The sequence below is a fragment of the Crocodylus porosus genome, unplaced genomic scaffold (genome assembly GCF_001723895.1).
Source record: "Crocodylus porosus isolate Cpor-Errol unplaced genomic scaffold, CroPor_comp1, whole genome shotgun sequence".
Taxonomy (NCBI): Eukaryota; Metazoa; Chordata; order Crocodylia; family Crocodylidae; genus Crocodylus; species Crocodylus porosus.
In genome coordinates, this window is record NW_017728924.1 from 5,532,996 (window position 1) to 5,559,295 (window position 26,300).

Genomic DNA, 26,300 nt, shown 5'->3' on the forward strand with positions numbered 1-26,300 from the left:
TGTTTAAGACGTTTTGTACTATTTCTCAGGAATCCATATCTTCTCAAAGTGCTTTTTTGTTTTTACTTGAAGGCAGTGTGGACTTAAAACAATACTGCAGGGGATGTACCATTCCATAAAGCACATAAGGATGGCAGGATCCAGGAGACGCAAGGCATAGAAAACTGTTGAAAATGATTAGATGGTACAACACATACTGCTCTTCAGTCATAAGTTCCATTTATGATGACTTCTACTTCCAATAGATAGGATATCAAAAAAGGCAATAAAAATGAAGTTACATGAATAAAGTTCCATAAATGAGTGGAGTTCCACCAGTGATCGTCTGTGCGCTGGTAGAGGTAGAACGATGGGGATGTTATGAGTCGGGCGGCAGTCACTACAACAAGTGCGCCTCAGTGCGGAGCCAGTGAAGTCCTTGTCGAACATAACGCACCAGGTTGGTCATACTGCTGTGCTGCGTTAACGGTCCCATCACCGAGTCCAGGTCTACAAAGAATTCTGCAACACAGGAAAGGGGAGTCATTGTTTTGGGTAACTGTGCAAAAATACGTTAACCACAACCTGGCTACCAAGCTATTAGTGAGCTTTTAAAGTGCATAACTCTGAGTGAGTGATTTCAAGAGCAACTCTTAAATTACCACCCTCTACAGACTTAAAAGCCAGGAAAGACTGTTATGGTCACCTAGTCTGACCTCCTGCATAGTATAAGCCCTCCTGCATAGTATAAGCCCTCATAGTATAAGCCCTCAAAAGCTCCCCCAGTAATGCCAGTGTCAAGCCCACTGCTTCTGTTTGAGCATTAATATATATTTTAGAAAGATAACCAGTCTTGTCTTAGAGACTGTAAATACTGGAGATTCTACCATGTTGCTAGGTAAGTTATTCCAATGGTGAATTATTCTTACTGTTAAATGATATACATCTAGTAACCCATCATGCAAGCTCTTCCACAGTCCATATGGACAGACACTGGATTAAGTGGAATAATACAAAAAAAAAAAAAAAAAAAGGACTTGGCCTTAGAATGCCACAGTTCGTATTTAGATGAAATGAGGGGCATGCGTGCATGGCATTTTAAAGCGGGTTAAATGCTTTTGCATTGCTTTAATGATGCTGGTGTTGGCGTGCGTTGGCAGCATATTGCGCATTAATTCCAGCACATTTGGCAGTCTAATGCGCCTTAAATGACTTTGGGATGCAGCAAACTAAAACACCTCCAAGGAGCTTTAGTTTGCTGCCCTACAGCCACGGAGTGAAGCACCGGGCTCTGTCCAGTGCAGGGCCTGTGCAGGCTGCCCATGCAGGCAGCCTGGCAGCAACCTGGGAAAGCAGACTCCACTGAAGGATTTGAAAAAAAAAAAGCGGCGAGCCTGATTTCCGCCCCTGCCCAGAGACTGTCTGCCTGCATGAGTTGGGCAGGGACCCAGTCCTTCCCCCCATGGCTGCAGTGCCCCCTGGGACTGACCGAGCTGGATGTGTGCAAGGGGGCTCTGCTGCCGTGGAGGGAAGCACCAGCCCCTCCCCACTGCCCAGGGACTGCTCCGCCTCCTGGGAGCTCATCCTCCCCTCCCTGCTGCCGGAGAGGCAGGTAAGACACGGGTGTACACGTCACGGGGGTTTACTTCACCCTAATTGAAGTGGTGTTTTTAAAAAGCCACCACTTCAATTTAAAGTGAAGTAACCCCCCGTTTTTTCTACAAGTGGCCATAGATAGTCAAATAAGAATATTGTATTTTGGCACACTAACAATGTGTTCCCCTGGGATGTTATCACATTACAATATTTAAGCAAAGAAAACTGAAACATGTTGTAAACAGGCTATTATATATCACCCAGTAATATAAACTGTGTAATAAATGCAGATGAAAACATTATATTACAAGCTACCAATTTTTGTCTTAAATATTATATAATGCAGTTGTATCTTGATTTTCTGCTGGGGCATCTCAAATACACTGTGCACATTGCTGAAATGCAGTCACCTCTGGAGTCAGACCGTAGCACTTACTAACCAGTAACATTATGTTGTTTATAAGGCAGGAGGGGAAGAACAGCCGGCGTCGCTGAAACCGCGGATTGACACTTTCGACAGACCGCATGTACTGACTTAGGCTGGAAGTTCATCAGGGTATTGCTACAGGTGTTTGCCAATGCTCTTGTTTTGGCTCAGTTCACAAGGCAGAAAAGCAAAGATTATCAGAGTCCTAGTTTGATAGGTGTACAACTTAAACAGCTAGGAATGAGCAGTGACTGCCATGCAGTATTTTCTCCTGGTCACTAGGGGCCACAGTTGAGGCTACAGAAGTTGCTTTTCTGGGGGGGTCACAGCCCCCTTCACTGGTTCAGCTCCAAACAATTCCTGCTTCAGCAGCAGTAGAGGAAAGAACTAAGAAAGGAGAAGGTTGAGCCACAGCCACTTCTTAGATCGCAGCTCCCAACCGAGGCAGCTCACCCCTCCCAGAGAAATTCAGTTACTGCAAAAGGGCTTGGAAGGACGTGGGATCATGAGGAGTTGTGAGTCAGCCGGAGGTTGGGTTGCAATGCCAGCACCAGGATCCATGACCAACAGCTGTCAAGAACCAGTGCACTATACCTAAATGGCTTTGGTAATTGTGGGGCCACGGACAATGAAAGGCAGGGGAGTGTGGCAGGATGAAGGCACTCAGGAGATGGGAAGTGGAGGAGTAGAAGGCAAGAGGCACTTTTTCATGAAGGAGACAGGAGGACTAGACAGAGCAATACCGTGCTGAGAAGAAAGTAAGAAATGTCGTACAAAGGCTGTCACTGCTCTGCTCTCCTCTCATCCAAAAACGTCAAAGTGGGCTTACTGGCAATCTGTAATTGCATGTAGGAGGCCAAGATACCTCTTATCCCAAGAAAGGGGCAACAGGCAGGGAGAAGCCAGCTTTTTTCTGTGACCTTGCAAATCCCTGGATGAAATCCTGACCCTATCAAAGTCAAAGGGAATCCTTGCATGGACTTCAGTGGGTCTGGATTTCCCCCCAGTCTGCTCTGGCATCTATTGTCTGTCTTGTCGGTGAAGACCATGAGCTCTTCAAGCTTCTCTCAGTATGGGACTCTTGCCTAAGAGAATGAGATTGTGATCTCAGTAGGGAGCCTCTAGTCATACAATGAGTATGTAATAATCACAATAAGATGGGGTCAAGACCTTGTGTTCTCATCTCATCTAACACAGCTACCGTCTCAGCTTCGGGCCACTTAACACTGAGCTCGGGCAATGGTTCTGCTGGCTACAGAATCACCTCCAGTGCTTCCTGCAGCATCTGAATGCTGCTTTGAGGTCTTCTTTCCAAGCACTGACCCAGACTGACCCTGGTCAGCTGGTGAGATACGACTGTATCACAGCATAAAGTGATATGGCTTAAGGCAAACATGAGAAAAGCTGAGGGATCGCACCAGTCATGTCAAGAAACAGCAACTAGCAGGTTCTTTAATCTTCCGTCCTATGTTTTTTTCGTCTCCCATGTGAAATCAATAGAATTAGGAGTGAAATAACCCAGCCTTGCTGGTGCTCCAGTGATTTAATTCTACGTTCCAATAAATAATAATAATTGCTTCAAATGTCACAAACTTTACTTAAAGCCTAATTGCAGTTTCCCAGTCCGAAAACATTTATCTAGGATGCCACAAACACCGAAACAACTAATTAAACCTGTATCTGAGAGAACATTAGGCTGAAATTTCCTGTACCAAGCAGCCCTAAATAGATATGATGAGCTTCCACCACCTGGGGAAAAATACTGCAAAGGATTTAAAAGGGCATATACTTAAGATTAAAAACATCTGATTCCAGAACTGTCAGCTGAGAGTTTGACAGTGCAGCTGGCAACCTGCCCTGTGAAGGACCCACCAGAAACAGGATGAGAGCTGGGGCAGGGACGAAGTAATTCAGCTTGACGGAAAGTGTCCCTGGAGTTTGCTATGGGTGTCTCCCCTTTTTCTGTTTTTAAACTGGAAGGGCCCAGCGTGTCCTAACCCCCTCCTGATGCTGAGAATTCAATCATGGAGTCATCCAGCTGGGGCTCTGGAGCAGTGCCCTCAAGCACAGATCCAGAAGCAGATCTAGATCAAGAGTTGCCTCTTGATCTAGAAGCAGTGCAGCCGTATCTGTTTAGGCATGCTAATTGGCTCCAGTGAGTGACAGGGTAATTAGTCCCACCACATGGACGTTGTTTCCAGTGTAATGCGGTGCATTATCTTTTTCTGCTACCCAATACATTTTTTTTCAAGATACCATTTAACAGTGCTCAAGCGCGTGCTTTAAAGCTAATATTGAATTAGAAAATATGTTCCTTGGACCAGAATCAAAAGACGGACACACTACTACAGAGCGCAGGAAAACCTGAGTTCTCTCTCGCATGGTTTCCAACACTTAAGTAAAAACACTACAAGCCACTGCAACAAGGCTACAAACTGTGAAAAAGGGGTATAATGCAAGAATGGGGATTGAATTAAATCTCTTGCTCGCATGAATCGCCTACATACATGCAACAAGCCCCACTAATGTCCATGTGTCTCCTCATATAAACGTGGACTACACATATCATGCTTTGTAGATCTGGGCTCATCTGAATGCAGACTAAAGCAAGAACAAAGAGCGTGGGGCAAAGAAATGCAGAATGAGACTCGGCAGCTTTTTTCCCTAACTGGCTCCGGGACTGATAACAGCACTTGCTGGGTACATATTCTGTCTTTTGGCTGGATGCCTGAGCTATTTTGATTCAATATCAAGCAGAACATTTAACAACTCCACAACACACAGAGCTAATTACAAGATTATCGCCATCTCATTCTCCTATCAGAGCATCCTTCTGCATTAGCACCGCAAAATTCTGCAGTACATTTGAAAAGGAATACTTAAATGCAGTGTGACAATGGATGTGATTATGGGGAAAAAAGAAAACCTATAACACGATGGTTAATTTATCCAATGTGTAATAAGACTTGAGATAGTTGGGAGGCGTTTGATGTGCCATTTACAATTGCTGTCCCTGATTCAGGAACAAGCCCGCGCTAGCTAGCATTCAAATATCAAACACTCCGAAGACTTGATTTCAGTCTCACAAAAACCAGAGGAAATTTGCTATTGACTTGAATGCGAATAGGATCAATTTGCACACTCAGCTTTATGGGATCTCATTATGATCCAAGACAAAGACCAGATCCTGAACCCAACACTGTTTAACTGAAAACAAAGGCAGCTTTGCCAATAATTTGGTAGAAGCAAGACTGAAGTTGACAGATAGCATCATCATAGAGACGGTCAATGGCTTGCAAGCAGTGAGCCAAATCTGACCTTTAATCACATCCGTTCACCTCCGTTACAGTCAATATAGACCAGCCAAGAACTGCTTGCCAACATTTCTCTGAGTCAGCCATGGTAAAAACTTATGCTATGTTGTTATGAATAAATAAATTGAATCATAGGCCGATTGCTGGCAAGCTAAAGTCACCATTTTCCCACGCCTATGTTAAAATCAGTCTCACTGCATAATTGTAACATCTAACAACATTCACCTATTACCTCAGCAAGCATTTTAATAGCCTTAAGCGGGATGACAACTGGAGTTGGAAAATAACTTCCGTACTTCACGAGAGGCTGAAACCGGGAATAAATGTGCAGACGCAAAGGCAGTCATCACTTGGGGCTCATCTTTGTTAAATTAGTTGCCAGCTGCTCTCCTAACCCACTGTTCAGTGCGTGCTACATGCCCTCCCTCTGTGCTTGCTAAAAAAGAAGAGATGAGTTTTCTACACTTGCCAGCAGGTGGATTTGGAGTCTGATGGTTCATGCTGGAGAGGTTATACTCTTAGCTCAGGTGGTCCTGGGTTCAGTTCCCCCATGAAAACTAAACACACACACACACAAATCATTTATCAAACTCCGGAAAAGCAGGAAGTGAACAAGGCACCTTTGTTCTCTTTAGTCAGCTTGTCGGCCATGTCCCAGTGCTCGTAACTCCGCAATACGTTGTTGGTGATGTTGACGTGGCTGGCAGCCATATGGTGGATGCGCTGGGGGATGGTGATGGTTCCTGCTGAGGACGACCCAGCGGGGCCTGTGCTGCTCCCACCAGAACTGGCTGGGGATGGGCTGAGAGACATGGGAGATGGAGTTTCTGTGCTCCTGCAAGAACGAAAGGCAAATTACTCCCGCTCCCATATAATTTCATCTCTCTCCTGAACACACTTAAAATCAAATCTGCACCCAGTCCAGAGAAGATGTGCAGTTATGAGCTCCTGTTTTACAAGAGAGGAGAGGTTATAAACTGCGGCTGATTGAAAATAAAAAGGGATTTAATTCTCCGTACAAATGAACCTGTTATTTAAAAAAAAAAAAAAAAATCTATCATAAAAATATAGCAATCTTTCAGAGAAAGAAGTATCTCATAGCTGTAATGATTTTTCTACCTGCTGCCAGAAGCTGCTATGGTAGTTAGAAAACACTCAATGTGCAATATTGGCTTATTATCAAAGCATTTTGTGGAAACCACAATGACAGTTTGCTACAAATACAGTCACCACAATAAGCAAAGTGCAATTCTTAAGAGCACCCTGCAGAGCAGTATTAGGAGCTCGGGGTACTGTAGGATTATGAATATCTCTATAGGATTCTTTAAGACTTGCTATGGAGATTTGTTTCTAATTGCCAACAGTTCATCTGCACAGTGCTTTATAAAGAGCAGTGTTTTAAGTTAGCTACTTAGTGCAGCACTAATGTTCTAATATAGATTTTCTTTTAATTCTAACACCGACAATTAGGAATCACCTGCAGCTACAGGCAGCAAGGAGGTCACCCACTGCAATCGCACATGTTGAGAGCCGCATGGCGCTGAATGCTCCCTCGCAGCTATTCTCTTTGAAAACTGGTTTCTGTGAACAAGATGAAGGGGTCCAAAACTCTCCCCTCTCGCCCCCATTTGGAACCACTTCCCTAAGCAAATGCACGGCATGGCCACACAGTGCACTTCAAAGCCAGTGCTAAACTGCTTCTGGCACCCAGAATGGAGGAAAGGTGCCAGACCCTGCGCTGGGAGAGGGGTTCACATCCTGTTCCCCCCAGGCAGGCAGCTATTGTTGCTCCAGCTGGGGGGAGTGCTATAGAGATCGCTCTGCTCGTGCTTGGCTTCATTAGAGGCCAGATCCAACACTTGGGGAACTCAATGGAAAGACTCAGACTGGCTTTAACAGATGCTGGATCAGTCCTGTAAAGGCAAAGCAGGGAAAGAGAGAGACACAGCCTTCACCCTCCGCTTGTGTGTGGGCACAGGGATGCGAGGCAAACACATTACATCTCCCGCACTGGCTAGCTGCTATGCAGGTCTGGAGCCAGAGGGCCACAAGCATGGGGCAAAGAGTTGAAGAGCAGCATTCATTATACTGCATTTTCTAAATGGAATGGAAGTAGCCCAGCGTGCTTCTCCAGCTGCACTCTCAGCAACGGGGTCCCCTAGATCTGCCCCACGGAAACAATGCTCCCCATCGCTTCGGCTGTTAGTAGCTGTTGACCCAGCTGATATGTTCTATCAAAGTATATCCTGCAGCAGGAATGTTTTATTTCTGAGTCTCCAAACATACTGGTGATTTGACACCACCGCAGTGTTTTTGTAACGTGCAGAAGATCTGAACTCTACTTGATTAGGTCTGGGAGCAGTTAACAATCATGTAGTATCCAAGGGGACCGAGAGTGTTTTGCTAGAGCCACTTACAAGCTGACGCACTTGTGCCAAATAAAGTGTGCTGTTCATTGGATTTACCCTGTTGTGCAGGGAAAGGCGCACTGCCATTATTACGGTGGTGAGTCTATTAAATCTCTCTATCTTGCGCTTATTGCAGCTAGAGGTGGGAAAAAACTTCTGTAATGAAACCAGGCAAAAGTTGTTTCATTGCCAGCTTGGAATTCAGGCCAACTTTGCAGAGGTTGACAATGCTGTCAGCCAACGTGGCCTGAATTTCCAGTAAGCCAGGCGGAGGTTTTCATGGCTTTGGATTCAACAATCTGGGTGACAAAGGAGTTTTAAGGCTGATCATAACAGCTCTGGCGGGCTCCTGATTCATTTGAACTGAGCGTAAGAGAAAGACCTGCCTAAGATCAGAGCCCCCAGGGAGCAGCACAGAAGCATGTGAACATACAGTGATACCTGCCTGCCTCTTCTTAATTGCTATTACGTGCAGTGAGCTTCTGTCTTGGAATAAAAGGAAGAAACAGGCTCTTATACAGCAGATGCACTTTTGCCTACGTATCTCCGGAGCTAGCTTCAGTGTCAAATGGGAAGTGACAGCTACCCGAGAGCTGGGCATCATGTCAAGGGATCTTGCAGTGGCTCAACAGGCACATGGTTCAAGCCTTGTCCTGGACTCACACTGATAACTTCCCCCAGTCGGCTCAGCTGCACGTGGGAACTTGGTTGTTATGGCTGGGAAGCCAAAAGCTGGAAGCGGTGCTGGCCACATCACTCCCTTGCGTGCATCTAAACCGGTGGCCTTAACCCTGTCAGCCTGATTTGCTGTTCGGCCTGGGCATATTGATTTTGGCAGCGTCCAATACTTGGGGGCTTTTTAAGTATTTCAGGAAGGTCCCAGCTCCGAGAAACGCACACTCGAAGGACAGCTTTCCTTTCTGAAGTCTCTGAAATGCTGGAAATGTTCCCTTTCATCTGCTAACCCTAGCTGTGTTTAATAAGCTCCCACTTGGATTGGTCTGAGCCAGCATATAGGTACACATCAAAGACCCTGGGGTAGCACCTCATATAGGGGTGTTATGCTCGTCTCCAGTTGCCAGGTAAAAATGAGTCCCTCCTACACGGACAAGCACAACTTGTTAATTTTTATTTGGTGTTTACTTAGGGCCTGATTCAAAGCCTGCTGAAGGCAATACATTTCTTTCCCCTTGACTCGAGTGATCGTGGGTTTGGGTCTTTGGACCTTTCTGCTCATGAATCACCTGAAACAGAATGGTCTGATAGGCATGATTTGGATTTGGCTGGATGTTAAGTAAAAATGGGGAAGGAGGTGAAGGAAGAAGCTTTGTCTGCCCTTGCACAGGTAGCACTGGGATGGCAGCAAAAAGGACATACGTCCTCGTGCCCTGGAGAAGCATGCTCCATCCCCGTGCTCAGGCATACTGAAGCTAGATAGATAGATATTTTGAAAGATAGATATTTTGAAAGTGCAGCAAAGCACCTCCAGGGCAGCTCTGTCGCCTCATTTTCAGGGTTGGTTCGGGGGATGTGGGAATTGGTGGGTGGGCCGTGCTTTCCCGGGAGCTCTGTGGACAAGGCGCAGGCACGCTCATCAAGTATGATATACATCATGTGCTACAGTAAGGGTGCAATGGTAACGCGGCTTCACTGAACATCGGATCATAATTAGATTACTGTGATTTTATATTTGAGGTTGGGGGGGAGGTTAGCATTAATATAAAGGCTCAGATAATTGGTTGATTAAGTGCCTTCCCATTTTCACCACTATTATGCCTTCAGTTTTATTAAACTGCACTTACTGTATATCAATGAAACATTCATTGGTCTTTCGTTACGGAACAAATCATTGAAAAATCATTGCAATGGAGGTTGACTTTATTTTGACTTCCTGAAATGACATGGTACTTGCTATCTAATTAACAGATATTTTTATCACCCTCGTTCAGCTTAAAAGATCAAGTTGTCAGAGAATTTGGTAGCAGCTCATACCAGCTTTTCAGACTTTCTACATGACTGAAACATGACTGTAACTTATGGAAGACGGATGCATAATCCAAGAGCTGATGGTTAACAAAACACTCCCCCCACCACTAATCACTCATGCCCTTGGCAGAGGTAGGTAGCAGCAAATACTCACTTTCCATTGCCACCCCAAGGGGAGGGGACCTGCGAGGCTTTTGAAGTGTTCTGCAAGAAACAAAACCAAGAAACAAATAAAGGAGATGATTTGTTCCCTGTTCAGAAGATGCGAGTCAGATTTAAAGTGCATTAATACTGATTACAGCAACAGTTGGCACTTCTTGTTTTAGAAGCCACAGTGCATACAGAATATCAGCCCGACATAATAGTCTCTTAATAAAATAGTTGGCTGGATAATTGGTAGGATCCAATCAGGAGCATGAAAGTCACTTGATGAAATATCAGATAAACAGCTCCAGTAAAATCAGTTGCAGTTCATAAAGAAGTGGCTTAATTATCCTTATCTAAAATGTATTCTGCAAAATACGCTCTATAAAGTGCAGCAGGCCTTTCACTTTCAGGGGGATTGGTGAGTCTTTCAATAGAAAAAGAAGCTTGGTGTTGATGGGATCCTATATATTATAGGCGAGTGCAATACAATTCTCTACAAAGAAAGAGGGAAAGAAAATCTTACTGCAGGGATGTAACCAAATCCTCTTGCTTTTATACAGTGCATATGCATGTGTACATGAACACACACCCACACACACACTTTTCTTATCCATCTCCCCTTTGGTGTTTGGACAGCACTTTGCACAAGATACTACGCTAACAAAAAACAGAACAAGCAAATGATAAGGCCGAGATTTTGCCAGCCTTGTTCAAGATAGGAGAGTACCAATTACTGCCAGCTCCCCTTATGAGTGATAAAATGAGGGTCTTGGTTATCTAAGGCAAGTGGCCAGTTTCTAAGAGTGACCACTCTGCATAACACTTTTGCTGCAAAGGTTTCAAAGTGCATTATGATAATTCAATTAAATGTTACGACATCCCTGTGAAGTGTTATTATTAGCATGTCCACTTGGCTACTTTAACACCGTCTTTACACTCAAAGAGTGCTTCAGTGAGGCACAGAGGAGTTAAGTGCCCACCCAAGATCACAGAGAGAGCCAGTGGTAACTGGAAAGAGAAGCCGACCTTTTTCTCTGGACCTACACTGCAACTCTAACTTCCAAAACGCATGGATCAAAGCGGATTGCACCGTCCAGTAGGTGACACTGGCTTTTGCCTGCATTGTTCTCTGCACGGTTCAGTTGCTTCCCAGTTAAAAACTGAATGCTGGAGGGAATGGTTTGCATTAGACGGTGTGTGCAAAGGGATCTATTAAGCAATCTGGAAGATCTTCAAACCATGAAAGAGCAGCTTTGACATTAGCAATCCTGACTGTCAGGAGGGAGCTGCAGATGGGAGCTGGGTGAAAGACAGTGTTTCCATCTTGTGCTACTTTCCAAGATTTTTTCCTAGGACAAAAACTATAAGTCTCCAAAATCCTCCCCAGATATTTTGCTTTATGTTTTAAATGTTGCATTTCATTTTGTCAAAATTTCGTTATCAGATGAAAAAATGCTGTCAAAAAATTCACGTCCAACTCTGTTTTAGACTTTGGAAGTTGCCTTTCACCTTGAAAACCGTGCAAAATGTCAGCATAGACAACAGATCTGCTTAACATCCACCTTTGTTTCATAAAAGGCTTCACATTCCCCCCACTAACCTGTTGAAAGCCCTGGCATTCTGGCTTGTCATTGATGTATACAAAAGACTAAGAGCACTTACGTACTATGTAGCAGTACAACACCAACATTTTCATTAACATTTTCCTGTCTTAAATGTAATCCACCTAGACCTTTCAGATAAAGAGATCCTGAACGTTTAAATTGCATATTTCTGGTATACAATTTACATTAGTCCTCCTTACATACACAGTAGCATTCACAACCCAAGATGTTTCTTTTGTGGGATTTGAAGTCCTGAAAAAAGCACGATGAGTTTTTTTTAACTGCTTCTCAAAATCTGGACCCGATTCTCAACACTGCTATGTATACATCCAATTTAAATGTCCCTAATGCAACTACCGTCCTGCAAAGTGGCCTCCCCATAAAAGAGAATCAGGCCCCAAGTCTTTTTTGTTTTTAAGAAATAAATTTAAAAATCACTGCCTACTGCTGAATGTAAGCTGTCATATGATTTCTGTTATAGCCACCTTTAAAGAGACAGTGGCCTGGGTTGAGGCCAAAGTAAGTGGCACGCATCTCATGGAAGATCCTGAGCCAATAAACATTGGGTCTTTTTTTGATGCGACTTGCACCTATGCAAGACAAGGTGAAAAGCTCATTGAAGTCAAGTCGAAAATGTCCAAGCACTTCAAGGGGCTTTCAATCAGGCCCTGAATCAGGAGAAACGCCATTAAAGTTGCATGGGCTTCTTCAAATGCAGGAGGAGCAAAAGTGAGATTGGAGCTAGACCTGTGAAGTGTAGGTGGGTCAGAAAACCTTTGGTTTTTTTTTTAAATAAAAAAGAGAAACAACTTTTGTCCTCTCCGTATAGTCAGCCTGACCACGTCTCCCATTGAAGAGGATAAATGGTGCAATGAATCCTTAAGGCTGGGGTGAATCTCATTCTGTGTGAATACAAGTTAAACAGAACAGAGATTACCTTAAAATATTCCATCAGAGATCTGGAGTACTTCATAGCGTGGTCCTTCTTTAGTTTAAACATTCTCAAGTAGAGAAGTGATAAGCATCGGTAGCTGTGGTAATTAGGAAAGGATTATGTTAATTCCATTGCTTAATGAAACCTATAAACTGTAAAAAAAAAAATGCTGATCTATATTTTGCAGTTTCTGTTCTAAGGTTAGATTGTGAAATATAAGCAAATGGAGAAAAATAAAAAAATAAAAAAACTGGGCAAGAGCATTAAAATCCCATCTTGATAACAGTATAAATTAGAAGAATAAATGTTTAGTCAGCTGCTGAAGAAATCCATTAGTTATCCTTTAATAGTTTAATGGAAAACAAGAATAATGATCTTGTGTAAGCTGCTTAAGTAATTCAGTACTTTTAAAGTCCCCCTTCAGGATTTTAGTGGCTTCTACATGGTTGCAATGGGACTCACCATAAAACTGCCAACTTCTTGTCTCCTTCTGTGGCAGATGAACCTGTGAAATTCTTAAGTCTCATTGCATACCTTGTAAGAAAAGTGAGGAGAGAGGAAATTGGGTGTTAAGATGCTTCAAGGAAAATTGGTGACACTTTTGAGCAATAACTGCCGCAGACGGATATACTTCTAAAACGACAATAAATACTGACCACAATGCTCTACGCTGATGGGATTCAACAGAAAGCAACACTTAAAGTTTGGAGAGTAGAGTAAATCATCAAGCCACTTTCTGGGCCAATGAGGTGAAATGTTTTTGAGTGTGTTAACGCTATTACAGCCGATAAACCGAGGTGAGCGCTGACTTTACTTGCAACAAGAGTTGGCCCAAAGTCCGAAGGCTCAGGCCTGTTTGTACTGAAGACACACACACACACACATAGAGCTTGGTTTTATGTCTAAGGCTATGGAGTTTGAAGAATACCTCCCAAATCCCACTCATAAATGCCTCTTGAAAGTCTTTAAAATGTTTTATGCAAGAAAAGGGTACTAAATAAAGGAAAGGTCATGTTCACAGCTTTTTAAGTTCTCAGGTCCATTAATTTATGCTGCTTGTATATTTTGTGTTCCTGTGCTGTTTAATTGCTGCCGTCCAACATTTGGATGATTGAGTAGTCTTATTCTCCCTCTTCACCCCTCCTCTTTTTTTTTTACTTTAACTGAGCACACCATTCCCTGCATTTAGTCTCTTGAAAATCAATTCATCGCATAAAATCATTGTTCTGAACCTTAATGCAATTTCACAGGTACTTGTGTTAGAATAAGTAATAGGGTTCAGCGTTGCATAAGAAAGTTTTAAGGTATCCGGGCAGTCTTGATGAGTTCTCATTTGCAAGGAGGTAATGGAGTGCAGACAGGCTGTTCTGCTTTTACCCTGCTCACCGTGCGCTACCCTCCCATCAGATCCACGTGCGGCTCTACAGTGCAGCACCCGAGAGCACCTTATCTCCCTCTGCATTGGGGTTTTACCTCTAGTCACACTGAATGAAGCTAGTCAAACACCAAGATGTGTTTCTCTTCAGGAATTGCAGCGCTAAGATAGGGATTGGGGTGTAACAATTACTCTAAATGTCTTTGGCAGCCAGGCCTCTGACATCCTGAGTTGTTGAGATGCTCCACTTGTTTTCACAAATAAACGTCTGCTGCGGATACGCACGTCTCAGAGCAGGTTTAATTAATGGGCTGGAGAGAATGAGGGTCTATCTATCTAGCCATGAGAGTGAAAGTCATAAATATTTTTTTTTTTGTTGGTAACACGGCAACATTAAGGGCCACATTTTTTAAAAAACACAGGTGCACTCTTTTGCATTTAATTTGCACGCTCACTCCCAAGGTGGCATATACAAATTGCGTATTTGCAAGTGCAAACAGCCAGCTGAGAAGCTACCTGCCATTTACCTGTGCAGTCACTTGATTTACTTGGGCAGTCAGGATAACCATGCACACAATCTAGGCACTTAATTGCTGGCTGTGCAACAGTTTTTGAAAATCAGGCCCTGTGCATATCCAAACTGATATTCTACTATTAAGTGATGAATATGCACTGGTGCAGTACTCCCCAACACCCCCTATTTTTAAAGGAATCCAGCTGAGGAGTTGATGAGTTTCAGAGTAATTGGAAACCATGGGCAAGCGAGTAGAGTTTAGTCATCTTCCATGTGCGATGGTTTATCATTCATGGATTCATATATCTGAAGGATCAAAGGGACCATTAGATCATCTAGTCTAACCTTGCAGATTGCCCAGGTCACAGTACTTCATCAAGCAATTCCTGACTTAACCCAATCTTAACAGGGGCCCAGCTTTAAAAATGAATATCAATGCCAGCAGCCTGCGGAGACTCTTCTTTTATGGTAAGGAAGTTGGTGACGCTCAGAACAAGGATTAAGATCAGGAGCATCAACTATGGCCGTCAGCATGGAGTGCTATTAATTTACTTGCGCAGAGTATCCTCTGATCCTGCATCATTAAAATTAACAGGGGGGTTGCCAGGGACTTCAGTGAGCATAGATAGGACTGTACCCCTAAAGCAGTGGTTTTCAACCTTTTTACACTCAAGGTACCCCTTCATAGGCTCAAGACACCTCTTGGAAAAGCCAGCTCTTAATTTTTATGCTTTTTTTTTTTTGCCTATATACAGCATTTTTTTCTGTTGCAAAGAACTCAGAAAGACACAACTGTGGATTTCTGTTTGAAATCTCTGGATTTATCTTGTGAGTCATGTTTGTGAACCTAACAGTGCTAGAAGGGTCTGGCACCCTGTAGCACCCCTGCAAGGATCTCAAGGCACAGCGCGGTGCCATTGCACCCTGGTTGAGAAGCACTGCCCTAAACACTAGTGTGAATTAGATAGACGGACAGGAAGGACCATGCAGCTTTGCTTCTCCAAAACAATATTTCTTACATATGAAATAATGCTCACAGTGTTTAAAGAAAAGGAAATTCTGGCCTATACCCTTCCCTATCATGTTGTGCGTATGTCCTGTTGCCCATAGGACAATATAGTAAGGCACCCCGCAAAATTTAGGCACAATCGAGATGGAGGAAGAGGCAGGGATTCTTAATTTCAGGGCCCTTGAGAGTTTTACTTAGATCCTCAGTGTTGTGTGAACATCATACTTGCTGTGTAATCTCTTTCTTTGACACAAATGTAATATGTAAATACATATTTTTAAATATTTAACAGGCTTATTATTTACCTGGGAGTTACAGCTCCTTCAGATCTGATACATTTTATTATGTAAATACCTACTTATTCAAAATGTAAAACACGCATTATTTTTTGATAGACTCCAATAGCTAATCCGACACGCTGGGATCTCTCCCATAAAACTATGCCCTAGAAAAAGTAAACACTTTGCAGTGCTACTCTCGCTGGTGTAGATCAGGAATGGCTGCACTGGCAACACTGGTGATATGTGAGGATAAAACTGGTGTAGGCAAGAGGAGAGTCAGGGCAAAATCCTGTTAGCTTTACTCAACAGTAAATCTTGTCCTACTTATTTCAATGGGATTATTATTTGTGTGAGTCAAGTGAGCAAGATTTGGCCCACTAATTCTTCAGCAGACTAAGCTATGGACTCCATACTACAAGGCAGCTATAGAAACTAGGAGCTGATTTTCAAAAACTAACTCAGGCGTCTTAACATTAGCCAAAGGCTGTCATTTATATTCTGGACTAGGAGTGCGCAAAATTGTATTAAAAATGAATTCAGTGGACTTTAGTCACTGCACATTCCTTTAACATTAAAAAACTACACACACACACACACACACACATATACACACACATACACATATACCCCACCCCCCCATAGTATATACAATACATGCAAAAAACTTGCTCTTTGGCTGTGACCTTATATGCCAAGTTCCAGCCTGGAACAATTTTTTACAGCGAAGTTATAAACCTCTGGAAAACAGGGTTTGAAATAGAAATCCTGATAGACTCGCTTTAATGTTTTGAATTATAAAACTACACCTTTTAAAAGACAAGTGTCATTGCCAAACTGTGAAATTACTATACTTTACTTCCACCCACTACATTTCAATTTTAATTTTATGAATATTGCAAATTATAACACTCACATTATAACCTCTAAAGGGGATAATTTATAAAAGCAGTGTCCATCAATTATAAATTTTCCATGACATTAATAAAATGGCAAGAACTAATTATGATGACTTCTGAGATGAAGATGCCTTGGACAAATCATTAATATGTTGAAATGATATTTTTTAAAACATAGCAGGTTCTAATTATGACTGAAATGAGATTATGAAAATGATCACAGAAAGGACATTAACCTGATGAGTTCCACAGTCTCTGAGTACATGGTGTAGGGAGATTTAGCTTCTAATGGATCTCGCTCCATAGCATTCCCGCACTCAATGAAGGAGAGGGCAGCATCAGCATAATTCACTGCTTTACCGAACTTCTCCAACTGAAATAGGAATGACACCATCAAGAAGATGCTTTGGCTTTTATTTCCAGGTAGATAGAGCACAATGTAATACAAAGCAACACTGATGCTAAGGATGAATATTTTAATAAATTTAAGCCAGGTTTAACATAACATTGGGCTAGATCCATGTAAATCAGCATAGGTCTGATGACTTCAATGGAACTGCACCAATATACACCAGCAGAGGATGGGAGTTGGTGCATACTTTAGCAATTCCATTTTGCCCCTTCAATACATGGGACTAAGTTTGAACACTGCTGTGCAAGAATTAAAGTAACAAATTCCTGCCATTTGTCATGGAATAAACGTGATGCTCCCTTGCGAATGTTGACAGAAAAAACCAGAAGTTGCCTCACTTAGGTTACACTGAAATAGGAGAAAAGGTAAAAAATAGAGTGCTGCTAAATATTTTATTTTACTAGAATTTTATTGCAAAAGGTTGTAGCCCTGATAATGGTTGTGATTAAACTGACTTAGAAATACTGATTTCTTTTTTATGCGGAATGAATATTTTTATGACACTTTTACAGTAAGTATTTCATAATAGTATTTAACGTTTTCAATTTTTGATAGCCGGATGTAATACTGCACTTAATGTAAAAGAATCAATATAGCACAGGCCTGTTTAAAGCGTCTACATATGTCTCTATCAAAATATTGTTGATGCATCTGCGTATGTTTTCCATTCACAAAATGGCAGACTCCTATAACAATGTATTCGTAGAGCTCTACAACAGTAAAAGATATTGGTGTATTTTACCCTGTGCCTACCATTACTAGCTCTCTGCACCAGAAATGTTCCACACAAGGGATGGTCATGGAAGTTTTAATGCTGCTTTCTACCCTATCTTCTTAATTGTGCACAATTCAGCCTGGTAACAAAATACAATGTGTCTGTTTGCTCATCCTACGGTATTCTTCATATAGTCAGAAATGGATGGCAACCCATCTGAGCCTCTCTGCATGCCGCAAATCAGTCCCCAGAATTCATCTAGGCCAAAACCGTGTTTCAGGTCTTCATTTTCCATATACTATAGAAATTGAATCTAGCTCTGAAGTGATTTAGCAAATTGATGGTGATAAAGTCAGGGGACATGATTCTGATCTCACATATACTGATCTAAATGCAGGGTGACTGAAATGAAGGCTGTGGAAATATACTGCCTTTGCAGGGGTATATATGAAGGTAGAACAAGGTCTCCACAGTCTCTTGCTTACTGACTGCAGCCAGTTGTTCCAAAGATAGTCTTCCCAACCTGTAGTTAGGTGATCCCTTCCTGTTGTTCCAGGCAATGATGTGCTTCTATTGGGGCACTCCATGATATTCCAAATGCCCTCACTTTTGCCAGGAATCCCTTCTTGGTGCAAGGCCAGAAACATTGCTACCACATATCTGGTTAAAACTGCTTGCCGCTGGTAGGGATCATGCGCATTAGCCTCCCTGTCACTACAACAGATCTTTCAATTTTGCATGCTTTGTTGCATCAGCCCCAAGTAACCAGAAGTAATTGGTTCTACAGGACAAGCAATGCCACATTTTGCATGGTACATGTGTCACTTGGAGATAATGTGTGTGCAACTCTACCGGGAGAAAAAAATGTAAAACCTAAATAATGGAAAGAAAAGGCAAGACGGAGTTCATGGGCATTTGTAGCTGCCAACAAGTTATATCCCAGTGGCTGGCTTGGCATTCCAGTAAGAGCACTTGGGGTGTCAAACTACATGTGACAGCAAAGACCTGCCTGCTGGCAACTACATGATGTGCAATGCCTTTTCATCTTAGTTCTGCTTGAGCAACACCCCTAGTTCTGCAGGGCATAGTCAAAGGTAAGAAGATGGAAGACAGGTCAACACTTTCTGAGTGAATCAGACTGTGGAGAAAAGTGGATTGACATAGCATGTTGAGACCATCATGAGCTTGAGCCTGTAAATATTTGCTAGCGTTGAGCAGGCAGGCTTATGCCAGAACCATGTGTGTTTTCCTTAAAGGTCAATCAGCTGCAGGAGGTGTTGTCAGTCTGCTTCTGCAAGCCTTCCCTGCATATAGATGTCAGCATTGTGACTGAATATGCTCTACTGAGTCAGTCTTAAGCAATCAGCAGGGGCCACCTTCTCTAAACAGGCACGTCAGGAGGTATGACTTCTAGCTCGGTGACAGTCAAGGGAGGTTGGCAACAGCCAGAGCCGGAGCCCTGTGAAAAACACGCTGGGGCCCTTATTGCCCCTGAATCAGGAAGAGGAACAGGGCCGACTGAAACTGGTGGACTCAGGTCCCCAGTCCTTCTTGCCATTTGCAGCAGAAGCAGCAGCATTTCCAGACTACGATTTCTCTCTCTATTTATTTTATTTTTTTGGTTTGTCAGGCTTATTTTGCAAGCATGAAAGGTAGATTCCTTGATGCCAAATAACATGTTTTGTGGGCAAAAAAATGACCTTAAAAAGGGTAAAAATAGTCCCTGAAATCCAGTTATTCAAACTTGCGTATGGGTAAGTTGAGAGATCGTGCTCAACTGTATGATATAAAGATCTTGTTCTAAAGAAGCGAGTCAAGTACCACTAAGGCGTCCTAAAGGAGCTGCTGTGCTACATGCAGTGGCAGACAGGATCAAAGGGTGTCTATACATGTACTCGGAAGTTGGGACAGTGGGTTTAATTAGCATGGCTCCCAGAGAGCCACTCTAATTAAAAAGCCTCACTGTCACATGTATAAGCCCCTGTGCATTTCAAAATGCCTGCAAGTGTGCTTTATCTAAAGCTTGTTCAATGAGCTTTACAGTGCCCATGCAGCCATTCTGAAATGTGTGGGGGCTTATACACATGAAGGTGAGGCACATTGGAGTGTTCTAATTAACGAGTCTGCTCCAACGTGTTCTAATTAGAGCACATCGGAGCACGTCTATAGGCACCCAAACACTGTATTACAGTGAAAGAATTATATTGTGGGAATTTCAGGCTGGGCAGGAGTGCTAGTTAGAGAAACCTTGATGAAACCATCATCCATCAGAAGACACGATTATGTCAAAATCAAAACGGTTCGACAGATTGGGTGAATTTTACAGGAATTTCATTTTGTTCAGAAAAGGGAAAAAAGTTTTGACAGTGTTAAAAGAGTCTGACTTCTTGTTCTGACAAAAATGACTTTTTGTTTTTATTTCCAGTTTATACTATATTAGAATATTATAGCACAATGTAACATGTTAAAAGTTGAAATTAAAATGAAACATTAAGTCTCTTTGTCACGTTTTGTGAAAACGGACTGTGAAATTAATGTGTTTTCAGAGTCTCTGTCTCCAAATTAGAAATCTCAGTTCGCAGTTCGCAATGTCTCCAAATTAGAAATCTCAAAATCCCATCTCCCACACAGCAAGAGTTGGCACGTGCTTATAGCCCACCTTCCTGGGGTTGGCAACAGTGGGGATGCCAACATGGCACAGGGGAATGAAGTACAGGGACACTAGAGGCTCTGAGAAAGGGCTAACTCAGTTACCTGAAGCAGTGGAGCCACTTACGTGAGGCTGCCTGCCTAAGCTAAACCCTTCGCCCAGCAGGGCTACTTAACTTTGGCAGAGACTCACGCTACTGCAGTGATGTGGTTTCCAGTACACAACTCACAGCTACCTTGGTTATATGTGCACAGCATTGGGAAATACCCCATGCTCAGCCTTGAATTTGCTCTGGATTTATATGCAGCCTGATCCAAGGCTCAAGGAAGTCAACAGAAAGGCTCCTTTTGGGCTTTGGTGGGCTCCAAATAATGCCCACAATGCGTAACTTTGTCCAAGACACATAATTCAATAATAGACTAGAAGGACAAAAAAAATATTTGATAACCTACCAGTGCATCCGCTTTGTGCTTTAGCTTCTTAGCCTCTTGCATGTAATAGTCTGCATTGTGAAGCCTAGAAAAGACAAAGATAATTCTTTCAGGTCTTTCATGTCAAGCAGTTGGACAAACATCACCTGAAACAAGTGCCAACTGCTTCTAAGAACAATTCAGACATATTTGCCCAATTATTTGCTTAAATCTCATTCCGATATTAGGATGAGCTACTGAAGGTAAAGCTGCGATAGGTGAGCAGAATGTAAAATAGCTGGCTGCAGAGAACAGCAGCCCAGAGGGGCCATTAATGTGTGCTGAACAGAAGAAAAGGAAAAATAATTCAAACCAATTAACTATAATAAGTTTCCATTAGAAGAGCTAAAATAAAAAATTAGAGAAGAATTACCCTGGAATTCAACATTTATGATCTGAAAACATTTCTCAAAAGAATCTTCATTAATCAGTGACAACAATTCATTTGTAAAGGGTAAAACCGTACGCAGCATCAAGTAGGAATATCTCTGCCAAGGGCCCAATGCTGTCTTTATCTCAAGGTACGATTTCCCATTGAACCAAATGGGAATTTCACTTGCGTGAAGATCCCAAAAGTTTGTGTCACATTCAACAAAGGCATCTACTGGACATCTACATAAAATCCCATCAGATGTGACTGGGCTGTTTGTTACTACATACGCATCATCAAATGTTATTTTAGGTCTTCTTGACTCAGAATTCCCATTGGACAATGGAGGCATTGCACACCAGATGTCTGTTTCTAGATGGCTGGTGTCTGGGAGTGTGTTTGTTGCTGGTCTATTATGTGATTCTTCCTCCTGTGGGAAAGGACTTCTGTTAGTTCTTTAAGCTGGATAGAGGCACCTTTAATGAATGACAAGCATTGAAACGAAACAAGGAAAGACAGGATTCATATTGTTTGACACTAAAATTCAAGTACCCGTTTACACTCCAGATACCACACAAATCACCATAGTTTCCCTTCTGATGCAAACCCACTGGAACAAATTAAGCACTGTGATTACATATTGCTAACATGCATGACCTCACTGACATGTTTTTGGAAAGGTCTAAAATCAGCATGGATGCTACAGAGTATGACTCACAAGAGGCATTTTTTAAGAGCATGGAGGAGTGTGAAGATAAGGAATTAGGAATGGTATCCTAGATTGAGTAAAGCTAGAGCTGCATAGTACAACAGGTGCTTTCAGCACAGTAGACCCCAATTTACACGATTCCAACTTACGCATCTTGCATTTACGTGATTTTTTTATTAGGGACCGGACTTGAGAATGTCCCTCGAGATGTGCGTCATTCATGTATATATGTAAACGCTCGCGAGATTTGAGTATATACATGAATGTCTTACAAGATTTGCAGGCAGAATCAAGCGGAGCTGTGCTGCCATTGTGCCACTGGTGTGCCGCCATTGTGGTAGCAGCATCTCAAGATACATAGGTGAGATGCTAGACGCACCTCCTAAAAGCGACTCCACCGAGAAAAGGGGGAAAAAGCTATGACTATGGTATGTCTGGGGTATGCAACCCCTCATTATTCTAGAGAAGTTTTAAATGGTAGATATTTCACTGGCTAAGTCGCACATAAATCTGACTGGAGAAACTGGAACCGAAGAGGGAAGTGTTCCTAGTGTTAACACAGCACCTTTTATTTACTGATATAAGCAGTTCATTTGGCACTGATATTGGTGGAACGAACATAAATTACTCTCATGGCTTTTAGTAACACAATAATATCACAAAGTAATAGGATTGAGAGAATAATTTTGTGTGGCTATTGTCACTTATACACTACAACTTGGATGTTTCATTTTTATGCTATGAAGTTGGAGATCTTCCATGATATGGGAAACTGCAAAAATTTAGGCCTAAGATGCCCACTCTTGTGCTGGTTAAAATTCAAAACTTGTATTTGAGCGAAGACCTGCTTGCAATTCCATATTAGGGCTGCTTTCTAAAATTAGCTTGAAATGAGGCATAATTTTCCTATTTCCCTTAATGTAGGTCAATGGTTCTCAACCTTGTAGCCTCAAAGCGCCCCCTCAGAAAATTCCAGCTGTTTTCACTCTCTTTCTTTTTTGGATACAGAAATATAACAGAGCTATTCTGTTGCAAAGAACTCAGAAAGACCACAACAGGTCCTAATATTTTTAACACTATAGGATTCTTATTTGAAATCTCTGGGCCTATCTTGTGAGAATCATGTTTGCACACCTAACAGCTAACATCATGTGAGGCCCTGTGGCACCCTTGAAAAGATCTCAAGGCACATCAAGGGACCATGGCACCCTGGTTGAAAATCACTGATTTAGGTAGTCAATCAGTGTGGAGTTTCTCACTGGGTTGCTTTTTAATGCCCACTGAATTTCCCATGTGTTTTTTGCTTGCTGTCTCTTCATACATTTTTAAAATGTTTCCTTAGCAGACAATCTTTTCATTGTTGACCAATGTCTATAGCTGGTCCCTAAGGAGGACTGATCCAGCAGGGGAGATTTTTAAAAGAACATTGGAATTCGGGTATTTTTTTTTACCAGTTATTCATGTTATTGTTGAAAGTTTATGAACTACACAAACTAACCTCACTGATAGGAGCTGGAAGTGTGCAAGCTTGTGAGAGGAGAGAAGCCAAGTCCTCATAGGCCTAACTGATGGGACGTGGGGAAAGTAGGCACAAAAGGACCCTGATTGGTCCACGTGAGCTTGATGCAAGTAAGTGTGGTCAGTTGTGTGGAGGACAGAGGACTGGTTGTGACCAAGCCTGCCTGGCTGATGGTTTCAGAGCATAGATATAAGGGCTTGACTAGTCTGTAGTGTTTTGGGCCTTATGTGAAACCCACCAGTAAGGAAGCCCTGGATTTGGTAGGTGCAAAATTAAAGAAAACGAAAGTAGGACTGAAGTGGATGGAGGGAAACAAGAAAAATGTAATTAAGGAGGCGCCTTCCAGCAGAAATGTAAATGCTCCAATATGCTGGTGCTGAGTATAGTACAGGCTGGTCATTTTTAAATGGATTTTTGCTGCACGCTTAGTTCAAGGTGTGATAGCTAGTTTAGCTACAGTGCTCAATGGCGAATTCGGGGGGGATATTATTCAAATGAAATATACAAACATTACACCGAACTCATTAAATATACGACACTTACACCAAATTCATTAAAGCAATTTTTTCCTAATACGTGTGTGGTAAAAGCTACAGAGATAGGAGGACTAAATGCAGACAGCCCATTGCTGGAAATGCAGCTCAATACTCAGGGACCAGGTGCTGTAGTCAGTTATACCCAGTGTCAAATCGACGCCTAAGGCTGATCTAAAAATGGAACTTGCAAGGGTTGCCAGTGTGCAGCTCCCCAGCGCTCCACTCCTAGCCTCTCTTCAGTGGGGTTACAGGGGGATTTGAAAAAGATATTGGAGGAAAAAAATCAAACAGAACAAAGCTTAGTTACTTTTGTTTTATCTTGTTCACTTTCAGCAACTCCGATCAGTTACTTACACAGAGTCCTTTGGGGTTAGCAGAGGATTTGCTTTCATTCTTTCTGTGTTTGGATGTAGAAGAGGAAGAGCTGCTGGTCTGCAAGGAGTTTGTGACGTTACTCTCTTGGTTGAAGGAGTTGTCACTGCTGTGCCGCCTGTGTACTGGCTCATCCAACAGCGGGGAGAGCGGAGGAGGGAACAGCTTCTCTTCTCTTTTCTTAGCTGCCTTTTTAACGGAGTTAGTGCTGCTCCTTGGACACAGAGGGGAATGGTGTTACAAGCCTTTGGGTGTATTTTTAAATTTGCTATACCACCAAATCCTTCATATTATGTGTCTGGAAGCTACATTCAGTTCTCATGGCGGTGTGACAATCCTTACATTGTAGGAATAAAATGAGGAGGCCAGTGAGGGTCTAGCTTTTTTGGGCTGCAAAGGTCTTCTGTTCGGGGGACTACTTTTAACTCTACTTTGACGAGTTCTGAGCACTTTAAACACTGACTTGAATCTGCACTCAAAGTAGGCCTCATCACCAAGGAAAGGAAGCACTCTGTGCATGGGAAAAGGTCCTCAAATAAAGCTACTTTTGTGCTTAAAATGAAACATCTTCTTCAGTGCCATTTCTGGGCTCCTTTGCCTACCCTTAGCGTGTGAATGAGCAAAACGGTTTATGCCAACTACACAACACTAACCACAGCCATAACAAGCTAGTAATTATTTGACCTCTAGAGAAAAAACAATGACATTTGCTACATAAAACTGAGGGGAGTTGACAAAAGTCCTTGAGCAAATGCAGGTTAATGAACGAATCTAGTTTAGAAAATAAATTTGATTTTTACAAGAAAGACAAACAAAAACACTGCCTTCTATGGAGAAATGGTCAGTAACATACAAACTGTGACCATGATGTAAAAAAACAAAAAGAAAAACAAAACTTGACTGTTTAACATGTTAATTTGGTCATAGATTTTTAGTTTAGTTACTGCCCTAGTCTGGTCAATGAAGATTACTTGAATTTTAATCTTTCCTTAGACAACTGATATTGCACTACACAGCCATTTACTTTTCATGATTATTGACTAAAATTTTCAATAACAAATTAAGTCAACAAGAATTTATACTTCCCTCTTAGTTGGTTTTAGTCAGTGTCAGGAATTATAGATTTACAATACTTCAGAGCCACAAATCAAAGAGGAACAAGCAATGCAAGCCTGTTGATTTCTCAGTCGCTAACATTCAATACCAGTTTCTTATTTCCGTCTGGCTGGGTTGCACAACGTTACCAATTTTAATGATTATCATCTTTGTTTCAGGCATTCCCTAATCCTGGCCTTTGTGTCAGTTTTGGTAATATAAAATCATGCTAATATTTCCAGATAAAACCCTGTTGTGTCAACAAAGATATTTTAGTGCCATTTGGTATTTGAAGACATTTTTCAGTGCAACTGAAATGCCACAAAAATATCCCGTTGAAAATTCTTTTCCATCTGACAGGTCTTCAAACCTTCATAAACACAGTATACATATGGCCTTACAATGACAAGGTGATGGATGCTATCTTAGTCAGGAAACATGTTTGCCAACTGAGTATGACCAAATGAAAACAACCACGTTCCAATACAGACGGAGGACTCCCAGGGAAGACTGGGGTAGACATCATATATTACTGTCTCCTGACGGTCCTCATTCAAAGCCTTCCCTGTTGGCTCTCTGACCTCAAAGGGTCATTGTGCAGCTTGTGAGTGATCGCAGTCCCAGGCCACAGTAACGCTCGCCATTTTGTTTGTTTGTTGCCCTCTCAATCCAAACCGGTTTTCAGAGGAACGGCACCGATCATTTTTGCAGCAATATTATCTGCATTAGATTTGCACCAAACCATTGATGGTAACAATAGCCTCCATGAAATCAATTGTAACCAGCAGTTAACCAGATTGTCAGTTTGCTTTGGGCCGTTAATGGGCTAACAAACTGGTCTTTCATTGCAGTAATCGCTAATTTTGAATGAATTTATTGCAATAATTACCCAGACTCAATGATTTAATTTGCTGATGTGATTGGAAGTTAAACTATATTTATAATCTAGGGACAAATGCGGTAAAAATGCATGGAAAAATAC

At 42.2% G+C, this 26,300-nt stretch overlaps 1 protein-coding gene across 3 annotated transcripts in view; it reads right to left on the minus strand.

Annotated features, from left to right (window-relative positions):
• Positions 1-200: 200 nt before the first annotated feature.
• The window catches only part of AFF2 (AF4/FMR2 family member 2), a 524,595-nt gene continuing 498,495 nt past the window's right edge, over positions 201-26,300 (minus strand). For all 3 annotated transcript variants that reach the window (XM_019540274.1, XM_019540273.1, XM_019540272.1), the window contains 9 exons: positions 24,206-24,437; positions 21,378-21,517; positions 20,700-20,763; positions 16,707-16,843; positions 12,858-12,929; positions 12,399-12,492; positions 9,865-9,914; positions 5,937-6,151; positions 201-501 (listed from right to left, as the gene is read on the minus strand). In XM_019540274.1, the coding sequence (XP_019395819.1) occupies positions 380-501; positions 5,937-6,151; positions 9,865-9,914; positions 12,399-12,492; positions 12,858-12,929; positions 16,707-16,843; positions 20,700-20,763; positions 21,378-21,517; positions 24,206-24,437 (1,126 nt within the window). In that variant the 3' untranslated portion in view covers positions 201-379. The remainder of the gene's footprint in view (positions 502-5,936; positions 6,152-9,864; positions 9,915-12,398; positions 12,493-12,857; positions 12,930-16,706; positions 16,844-20,699; positions 20,764-21,377; positions 21,518-24,205; positions 24,438-26,300) is intronic.